This window comes from Phocoena phocoena, chromosome 17 (genome assembly GCF_963924675.1).
Source record: "Phocoena phocoena chromosome 17, mPhoPho1.1, whole genome shotgun sequence".
NCBI lineage: Eukaryota > Metazoa > Chordata > Mammalia > Artiodactyla > Phocoenidae > Phocoena > Phocoena phocoena.
In genome coordinates, this window is record NC_089235.1 from 34,590,127 (window position 1) to 34,601,213 (window position 11,087).

At 35.4% G+C, this 11,087-nt stretch overlaps 1 protein-coding gene across 1 annotated transcript in view; it reads left to right on the forward strand.

Moving 5' to 3' along the window:
* Positions 1–10,827, forward strand: part of LOC136137093 (receptor-interacting serine/threonine-protein kinase 2) — a 29,850-nt gene extending 19,023 nt beyond the window's left edge. Inside the window, exons 7-11 of the mRNA XM_065895426.1 lie at positions 3,254–3,339; positions 6,672–6,779; positions 7,890–7,983; positions 9,550–9,705; positions 10,490–10,827. Coding sequence (XP_065751498.1) covers positions 3,254–3,339; positions 6,672–6,779; positions 7,890–7,983; positions 9,550–9,705; positions 10,490–10,827 — 782 coding nt within the window. The remainder of the gene's footprint in view (positions 1–3,253; positions 3,340–6,671; positions 6,780–7,889; positions 7,984–9,549; positions 9,706–10,489) is intronic.
* The last annotated feature ends 260 nt before the right edge of the window (positions 10,828–11,087 follow it).

The following is an 11,087-nucleotide window of genomic DNA, read 5'->3' on the forward strand; positions in this document are numbered from 1 at the left end:
CTCTGGAGTTCTCTGTCTGTGTACTTCTCCTCTTCGGTGCTCTGTCCTATAAACTCTATCTGCCTCCGTCTACCCTAATTCCCAGCCCTGTCTCTTCAACTCTGAGCTTCCTCTGGGCCCCGTCTTACTTCCCTACCCTGTAGTATAGTTGGAAACTCTCCCAAGGCAGTAAGCTTGGGTAGTCAGGCTGTCATAAGGCTGACCTCAGTTGTTTCCTATCACTTAGAGATCACTGTCCTTTGTTACCTGATATCTAGTGTCTTGAAAACCACTGTTTCATGCATTTTATCTGGCTAATGGTTGTTTAAGGCAGGAGGGTGAATTGGTCCTCGTTTCTTCATCTTGGCCAGAAATGGAATTCATTGGTTTCTCTTTAAATTAATGGCTAAAACTAGGCACTAAACTCTACTTAGCAATTCTGTTATGTTTCTCAAATACATCTACTATTCCATTCTCATATATCACCTGTTCTTAAGTTGTGGTGCAGGGACCTCTGGAGGTGGGGTTGGTTCCTGAGACTTTTATAAGTGGTTCACAAAATCAAAACTTTTCAAAATAATAAATATTAAGGTATTATTTTCCCTTTTTACTCTCATCCTCTGGAAAAATCTTTCCAGAGACTAAATTATGATGATATCATTGCTCCAACGGATAATGGAATGTGTTTTCATATATTCTGATGTGTTAAAATTTTCTGTTTTAATCTAATGTAGTAAATATCAATAGATATGACCAACATATACAAAAGCTCTTAATAATTTTGAAGAGTTCTGAGACCCAAAAGTTTGCGAATTACAGACGTAGATGATCATCTTGTACTACTGTAGGAGATGCGTAAGTCCCATACTTCATGTTTCCAAAGTGAAGATGAAATTCCATTTCAATCCCTAAGAAGGAAAGCATGGGAGGAACATTTCTAGTCCTATCTACCCCTCAGCACTCCTCCTCCTCATTTGTTAGTTTTAGAGAAAAAGCAAGTGTACTTATCTAGTCCCTTCTCAGTTTTCTCCTCCTTTTAGAAGTAAGCTTGTCTAAAGGATGCACACATTTTGTGCTTCCTCATATGGAAGCAGGTGAGGCCTGTAGCTGAGTGAGTAAAACTGTCAACTGAAGGGACAAAGTATTACTAAGCCCGTATGCTACAGATCTAAAAAGGGACATATTCCAATTAGCTTTATCAGTAATAAAGGTGATGTTTTGATCATCATCTATCATTATTGTGTGGCTTTTCTTAATAGATTCTGAACTTAGGAAGAGAAGACAGGGGTAATGCATATTGTACCTTATCTTCCCTTCTTAAACCTCCTACACCCTATGTTCCGTATTTCTTTTGAGCATTGAGAAAGTAGAAACCATGAGAGAGAACTCCCTCATGGTTCCACTACCAGATCTATAAACTTAGTTGTACTTGACCTGTCTTTCCTGCTTTATCTCTTTTACAGTGGGAAAAAAGTGTTCTTATACAACAGTAAACAGTATTACTTGTGGTCTGGATGCCATTCCCTTACTCTCTCCAGCATTCTGTTGTTTATATTCTCTCTCTGCTCTTGTGTTGCCAATCTCTGCCTGTCTACTGGATCGTTCATCTGTCATACAGATCTATGCTATTATTATATCCTATCTTTATATAGGAAAAGAATTCTTGACCCCAAATCATCCTTCAGCTACCACCTCGTTTTTCTACTCCCATTTAGATCTAAACACCTTGTAGGAATTGTCCATACTTATTGTCTCTACTTCTTCACCTCTAATTCAATTTTTAACAAACTTACATCAGTCTTCTGTTTTCATATCTCCACTAAAGCTGCATTTGTTCAAGTTACTAAGGATGGCAATTTTGGAAAATACTGCTTATCTTACTTGGCCTCTCAGCAGATTAGATATTGCTGACTCTTCCCTCCTTGAAACTTTCCCTCTGATAGCTTCCAAGACACAAGAGACCATACTCCCTATTATCCTCTCTTCCTCTATCTCTTTTTTTCTTCCTCTGCTCAATTTCTAACTGTTGGAATGCCTCAGAGCTCTAATATGGGTCCTTTACTGTCTGCCATCTGTACTTTCCCCCTAGATGATCCAGACCAGATCATGGCTTTTATACTATCTATATGTTAGTGATGCTCAGTTTTGTATCTAGAGCCCTGGCCTCTCCCTTAAGCAACAGGTACATATATTATTGTAGTAATAGTGGTAATTATGATTGTTTCTACTCATTGGCTATTATGAATCATGCTGCTATGACTGTTCATGTGCAAGTCTGTGTGTGAACATGTACGTTTTCATTTCTCTCAGGTAACTAACTGAGTGGAATTGCTTGGTTGTATGGTAAATTTATCTTTCATTTTTAAGAAAGTGTGAAGCTGTTTTCCACAGTGGCTGCATCATGATACATTCCCACCAGCAGTGTGTGACATTTTCTGTTTCTCTACATTATTGTCAATACTTGTTATTTTCTGTCTTTTTAATTTTACCTATTTTAGTGGGTATGGAGTGATGCCTCATTTTAGTGTTAATTTGCGTTTCCTAATGACTAATGGTGTTTAAGCATATTTTCATGTGCTTTTTATCTATTTGTGTGTCTCCTTTGGTGAAATTCAATCTTTCACCCATTTTTAAATTGGGTTGTTTGTCTTAAGTTATTAGAGTTCTTTTTATATTCTAGATACAAGCTCTTTAAAAGGTACGTGATAGGTAAAAGTGTTCTCCTAGTCTGGGGCTTGTCTTTTTGTTTTTCTTAATAGCATCTTTTTAAATGCCAAAGGTTTCAATTTTTTTGAAGTCCTATTATCAAAAATTTTTTATGGATCCTGTTTCTGATGCCATATCTAGGAATTATTTGCCTAACTCAGGGTCATGAAGATTTTCACCTATATTTACGTTTAGGTGCATAGTCCATTTCAAGTTAATTCTATGTATGTTGTGAGGTAAGAATCTAAATTTTTCTGTTTTTGTGTGGATATCCAACTGTCCTAGTACCATTTGTCGAAAAGACTATCCTTTCCTCATTGAATTGCCTTAGCGACTTTGTCAAGAAACAATTGCCCATACTTATAAGGGCTTTAGACTCTCAATTATGTTCTATTGATCTATCTTTAGATATGCCTATCTTTAAGCCTGTACTAAATGCTCTTAAGACAGTTGAATGTCATCAGTTTGGGGAAAAATTTACTTAGGGCCTTATCAGTTAAATATTAGCATTTATGTTTTTCATTTTAATGGTTATAAGCAACCTGAGCTCATTATTTTTCTTATTTAGAATGTTTAATAGAACTTGAACCAGTTCTGCGAACATTTGAAGAGATAACTTTCCTTGAAGCTGTTATTCAACTAAAGAAAACAAAGGTAAATACTGGAAATTAGGATGTTAAATCATGGAGAGTTTTAGTTTAGTTTAATTTAGTTTTTTTCTACATACCTTCCACAGATACAAGCTACAGTACTGGGGCAGTAGTTAGCAGAGAGTATGAATGCTGCCTTGAATCTGTCACCAAAGAACTTTTCCATTTCATTTAAACAGCCTCCTCCAGATTTCAAAGGGATTTTCAGACCTCTCATATAGCAAATGTAAATTTAAAATGTGTAATGTGTGCCAGTTGTATACAGTTAATGCCCTAAATTACTACAGTTGTTGTTGTTTTAATTCTATGTTTATTTCTCTAAAGTTTTGATATATAAAGAGTAAAAGATGTCTGGGTTATTGCACTTTATTGCCAAGTTAAGCTGTAGAATTTTTATTAATAATTGAGGCCCAAATGTGTATTTTCTGTGGCTTGTTTGTATCTTTTTGTTTTCCCACTCAAACACTGCATGTTGCATAGACCAAAGTAGCAGTTGTTATGAATTACCTAGAACAGTTGTCTTATTTATTCATTCTGCTCTTGTAGATCAGAAAAACAATTGAAGGGACCCATTACTGCAAGGTTTTCTTGCTGCTATCAAAAATTGTTTAGAAAGCAACTACAGTCCTTTAGGGACAAAGTTAGCCTAGTTTAACACTTTCTGGGTTTCATTAAGTTGCATTTGAGATATGATAATAAAAACCATCATTTATTAGCCAATGTCTTAGGTTGTGAACAGGCATAATCCAGTTTGCTGGATCTGTTAACATAATCTTTGGTTTAAAAGGGAAGTGCATAAAGGAAACAACTGTCCTTAACCAAACTTAAAATTGATGGTGGCAGTATTAGTACCTGAGTTTTTTAAGGAACTAAGGAGGAACTGTGCTTTAATCTTTTGATAAGTTTTCATTGACTTCTCTGCTTCTGAGTAGGTAGTCTTTTCCAGAACATTCCAATCTCTCTGCTTCTTAGTAGATACAAACTTCTGTTAACATTTATTTTTGCCTTGTCTTTTCAGTTCCCTTTTCTCTCTTCACAACTTTCTCCTCTTCTGCCAAGCAAAGGTGGATAGAAGGGTCTGTTTTCTTGGTTCTAAGAAACTGAACTGGAAGAGAACCAATTCAGTTCCTTTTTTGTCCCCAACAAACTTAAATACTAGGATCTATATTTAAAACTGTTAATTTGGGGGAGAAATTTTTGCTTCTTAAATAAAGTAATTTAGTGTATATTTTTAAATACTTGAGTATCATTTAAATAGCATTACTTTCTTTGGTCACTGTTTTTAAGTTGCTGTATTGTTTTCACTCAGAGTTGTTATTTTTTTTTTAAATCCTTGTATTAATTCTGTAAAACTGTTAGGGAAAGAATATCATCTCCATTTTATAGATGAGATAACTGAGGTATAGGGAAGTAAGTCACATAACACTACACAGCTAACTAATGTCAGGGCAAGGGTAGAATACAAATTTATTAAGATAATAAGATTTTTCATAAAGAAATTTCTGAAAACAAAGATCACAATTTAGGGTGACTTGTTTTGTTTGAGCTTCCTACATTTTTTTCAGTTCTTTGAACTGGCTCCTATAATTCATGTTTTCACAGATAGTATCTCTTATGTCTTGAGCAGTAAAAACTGAATCAAAAAAAGTTTTTCTTTGATATGTCATTTTACTTCTTTCTAGGGACTGACTCACTAGTTCATAATTTTTTTTTTTTTTTTTTTTTTTTTTGCGGTACGCGGGCCTCTCACTGTTGTGGCCTCTCCTGTTTCGGAGCACAGGCTCCGGACACGCAGGCTCAGTGGCCATGGCTCACGGGCCCAGCCTCTCCGCGGCACGTGGGATCCTCCCGGATTGGGGCACGAACCCGTGTCCCCTGCATCGGCAGGCGGACTCTCAACCACTGCGCCACCAGGGAAGCCCCAATTCATAAATAATTTGAATTATCATTAACTGATCGGTTATGAAAAGTGATGTTAGTAATTAATGATACTGTATAACAATAAATATTTTAATAAATTTAAAAGAACAGAAGAAATTTACATAACAGAAATGGATCCAAAGATGAATTTTAAAGGTTCATATAAAAATGTATTTAACAAATGTTCACTGGACTGCTTTGTGTAAAGTACTATGCCCCATAGATTATATACATAGATGAATAGCAGTTTTTTTTCTCCTAAAACTTCTTAGACATGTTATGGAGCAGACAGTTGTTAAGTATGAATAATGAAGGGCTGGGTGTGGATCCCACCAATTTCTAAAGTTCTGTAGAGCATTTGACGTTATGTTGGTTTGGGGAAGAAAAGCAGACCCATGGTTTTGTTTTTAAATCACTCAATAGTGATGGCAGCTAATCCAAGTCTGGCTTAAAGAGACAGGAGTGAGGGCTTCCCTGGTGGCACAGTGGTTGAGAGTCCGCCTGCTGGTGCAGGAGACATGGATGGGTTCGTGCCCCGGTCCGGGAAGCTCCCACATGCTGCGGAGCGGCTAGGCCCGTGAGCCATGACCGCTGAGCCTGCGCGTCTGGAGCCTGTGCTCCGCAACGGGAGAGGCCACAACAGTGAGAGGCCTGCGTACTGCAAAAAAAAAAAAAAGAGAGAGAGACAGGAGTGAATCACTAAACAATTTTAGTACAAAGGCATAGTGTTTAAATAAATCATCTGTTTAATAGCTACTATTTATTGAATGCTTACAAAGTAATCTTAGGGACTCTGCATATATTACTTCTAATCCTTCTTACAGTAATCCTGCAAAATAGGTATTCTCGTCTCCAGTTTACAGATAAGTAAACTAAGTTTAAGTCTCATGCCCAAAGTCAAACAGGTATCCTGGGATCTAAACTAGATCTTATTGGCCCCGATCGTTCCATTAGGGCACTCTGCCTCCTTTACTTAGTCCAGCCCTCCATTTCTTATCTATAAAATGAAAATAATGATAGTACTTAGAATCATGGTGCCTAAATTATAGTAAATGCTTAATAATTATGGATAGATACACACACAAATTGAAATATATTAAGTACCTAGTTTGAACCAGATACTTTATATTCATTATCTCAATCTCTAGAATGATCCTGCATGTAGATATTTTTCCATTTTAAAGGATGAATTTGCTCAAGGTAACCAGTTAATATGAGGCAGGATTCAAAGCCTGTGTCTCTAAAATTATGTCCCCTATTCTACACTATCTCTACCTTTAAGTTAGATATTATATTCTCAACTGATTGAGATTTTCTTTCTATTGATTTTGTATGAACATATAAAGATAAACATATAAAATATGTTAAGTAGATTTTATTTTACTCATATAATTTTCTAATTATCTCTAATTCAAGTACATATATTCATTCTTATTACAGAGTGCTTCAAGTTCCATTCACTTATGTGACAAGAAGAAAATGGAGTTATCTCTGAACATACCTGTAAATTATAGTCCACAGGAGGTAAAAATAATTACGTTGATTAAACTCAAAATGTGAGAAGAATCTGAGCAATCATTTAGTCTATCTCACTCTTTTATAGATGGGAAGCTAAAGTCCAGGGAGGTTTTAGGATTTTAGAATGGGAATCTCCAATTTGAAATCCAGCTTTTCTGATTCTTAGTTCATTGTTCATCTCATCAAATCACAGTCCTTTCTTTCTTGGGCATTGACTTCTGTCCCTGTCCTTGTTTTATGTAATGGATGGTGTTCCAGGGTAGTACATAGACAAATCATTGGTACAGTTCTGCCACTGTATTTCTTATTATACCTTCTTATTCAAATGTAAAAGAGCTATAATACCTGCCTTGTTCTTAACCTCTTACAATGATTAATAAAAAGAAAATGCCATTTGTATGGCTATCCAAAAAGAAGGATTTCTTTAGTAGCATTCATTCAGAATTATTTCATATTAATGATTACTTTTAAGAATATATAAGATATGTTCTCTTTACAGATTCAGAAAAGTAATAATACCTTCAAAATGAATCTTAAAACACAGTATGTAGTCTTTGAATCACCTTTATATTCACTATCTCATCTTTGGATCTTTAAGCCCATACATGCTTATTTTTAGATAAATACACAGAAAAAGAACCTGAGAGCCAAATTATTTAAATGCCTTGTCGAAGCTTAGGTAGTAATTCCATGACAGAGCTAGGATTGGATCCAACTTCTATATTACTTTTTCCATGGATTCCCACTTCTCCATGTTGAAGGAACCTGAGGCATTGAGAATAGGCATGTGCTCTAAATCAGTAGGTAATCAGAGCTGCAGATCTCAAATTTCTCATGAGCTGGACAGAGTCTCTGAGATTATGTACAAAATATTGAAAAAATAATGATTTCTAATATATTTAACTATTGCCCCCCATCCAATTGACCTGATAAAGAAATCAAGTTCACAGTTTTGTTACTTCACATATGTGTTTAATTTTGTAAAGTGTAATTTGTATTAGTTTTGATTCTTTATTTATAATAAGCCAAAAGCAGGAACTGTTTAGAAATTAAAGCTGTATAACTTTTAAAACGATTTTTCTTTAACCTAAATCATTTATCTTCTATTTATTTTAGGAATCGTGTGGATCCTCTCAGCTCCATAAAACTAGTGTTTCTCCTGGAACCTCAAGGACCCTGTCAGCTCCTCAAGACAATGATTTTTTATCTAGTACGTAAATTTTTCAGTCAGTATTACTTGCAAGTTTTCAATTTTCTTTCAAGATCATATTCTTGCAAGCAGTCATGGTTTGTATGGAACATGTCTTTCATTTGCATTTATAACTCGTTTTTTAAAAGTGACAGTCTAAAGATGTGAAAATAGTAGTGGGATGTTAAACAAATATATTTAAGTATTAAAAGCATTATGTTAGACACTACAGAAAGATATTTTTAAAAATCTCTTGTAAGAAAGAGGAGAAATGTTTCTAAGTCACCATAATATTAGACAAAGAGCAATGTATTATAAAAGATATAGGGATGTAGAACTATGGTAGTATAGTGGAAGAGTAACATTTTTTACAAAGCACTGTCACAACAACCTTGTGAGGGAGATATTCCTCATTTTACAGATTCTTAAGATCAAGACTTCTGGATCACATAGTTAGTAGCTGGCAAATCCAAGATTCGAAGCCAGGTCTTTTTGATAAATACTTTCATGTCACTACTACACCATGTTATCATCATGAAGAAATTATTTCTGGCTGAAGGTTGGACCTATAGTTATAAAGGATGGGCATTCCAGGCAAAAGGAACAGCATAGAGGCAAAGAAGCAAGAAAACAGAGAACAGTGAGTAGTTGGGTTTAGCTGGTGAAGAGGGTGAATGAAAGATCAGGAGGGTGGAGTCATATCATGATGAATTCTAATACTATGCTAAGCCATTCAGGCTCTTTTGCTTGGGTAGGGAACAATTACTGCAAATTTTTGAGCAAGGGTGTGACATGATAAAATTTTTCGCTTTAGGAATATTTATCCTGGCTGGAATATGTAGGATATTTTGGAAGGGAAAAGGAGATTCAAAGTGGGGAGACCAGTTAGGAGACTATTGGTCTATTATTGTACTACAGGTGAGAGATTATGATACCTGCTCCAGAGTGTGAAGGAGAGAATAGTGTGAGAGATGTTACAGAGGACACACTTTTCACTTGCAGGAAGGAAGAGAGAAAAAAAGATAAAGCTGAACAAGTTTAGCTGGAAGAACATTGGTGCTATTAACAGAAATAGGAGTTGAAACAGGTTTTAAAGTTAAGATGAATAATTAAGTTTTTAATTTTTTTTTTTTTTTAATTTGAGCTGTTGAAAATGTAGGGTTCACTGAAGACAGAAAATTTAATTACATGGATTTGGGAAGGGAGGTGACAATTGAGGCCCTGAGGTTGAATAAGTTTACCAAAGGAGAGTGTAGAAAGACACATCATATGTAATTTAGAGGACACATTTGAAGTGCAGAAGGAGGAAGATGACACAGAAGAAAAAATATGGTACCACATGAAGAAGTAAAATTCTATGATTTATAATTTACATAGGACAGACGGAAATATGGTAAAAACATTAAGCATTAACCTTTTTTATCTAAAAAATATTAACTTGTGGAATTAGATTTATGAACCAGCTTATGCAGTGAAAAATTAAGAGACACTGAATACTACCCTCTCTATGACCCGGATGTTCATATTTTAGCTAATAGAAAGAGCTAAGGAATATTCTACCCCTAATGAAGATGTTGTGTTTTATAGGAAAAACTCAAGACTTTTCTGTGATGCGTCAATGTCCAGTAAATCACAGTTGTGACAGTAACGTTTCTGTGGCTCAAAGAGCAACATTCTATGATCACAGGGCAGCTCCATGCTCTTTAGCAATAATAAATCCACTCTCAGTGGAGGGAAATTCAGGTAAATATGTACTATGAGACACTTTGTAAATGATGCCATTTATCTTGCAACCATATGTTCAGTAGATTTGCTATACGATGTTTTATTTGTCTCTATTTCTTCAGTATGATATATACATACCATAAGTAGGAAAGCACTTCCAATCCCCAAAGACATGAGTGTTGATATGTAATAATAGGCCAAAATAGTATTCCATGAACATCTATCTAGGGAGGGATTGCTAAGAGGAGGTGTGACAATATGTTACTAAAGGTAAATATATTTTTGTTTATCAAATATGCAGGTATTCTTTATGTTTTTTAAAAAATCTGAGAAAAAGTGACATTTGCCCCCATGAATTACAGTGTATAAAAATGCAGTGCTTTGGGCTTCCCTGGTGGCGCAGTGGTTGAGAGTCCACCTGCCAATGCAGGGGACACAGGTTTGTGCCCCGGTCTGGGAAGATCCCACATGCCACAGAGTGGCTGGGCCCATGAGCCATGGCCGCTGAGCCTGCGTGTCCTGTGCTCTGCAATGGGAGAGGCCACAACAGTGAGAGGCCTGCGTACCGCAAAAAAAAAAAAAAAATGCAGTGCTTTTTCTTGGAGAGAAAGGGAAGAGATAACCCAAATATCTGAATGTTTCCTGAAAATAAATAGCATCCCTCAAAATACTAGTGTTCCATATGAGAACAATCACAGCAAAATTAGGTTTTATGCCTTATTATTTTGTTTTTCATCTAATTTTACTCATAGCTATATATCTGTCCCCACCTTCTTACTTGTCATCCCTTGCTTTTCTACAGAGCAATTTCAGCCTGGTATAACCCAACAGTGGATCCAGAGTAAAAGGGAAGATATTGTGAACCAAATGACTGAAGCCTGCCTTAACCAATCTCTAGATGCCCTCCTGTCCAGGGATTTGATCATGAAGGAGGACTATGAACTCATTAGTACCAAACCTACAAGGACCTCAAAAGTCAGACAATTATTGGATACTAGTGACATCCAAGGAGAAGAATTTGCCAAAGTTATAGTACAAAAATTGAAAGATAACAAGCAAATGGGTCTTCAACCTTACCCAGAAATACTTGTGGTTTCTCAATCTCCATCTTTAAATTTATTTCACAATAAAAACCTATAAGTAACTCTTTTTCAAGAAGAAAAGTCAGTGCATAAAAGGGTATTTTATATTTCTTTTGCCTTGATAATGTTGTTTTTATGAGATTCATATGAATATTAGAAACTTTAATGAAGTTTCTTCTTCAGATAAATATTAGTCTCCTTCCATGACATTATAGTATTTTTTAAATTAATACAGTAGAAAGTTTGATTTTTGCTGCATAGTTCAATTCTTTTTGTCTCTTTGGTTAATTGAAACTATTTTTTCAATGTAATAATTAT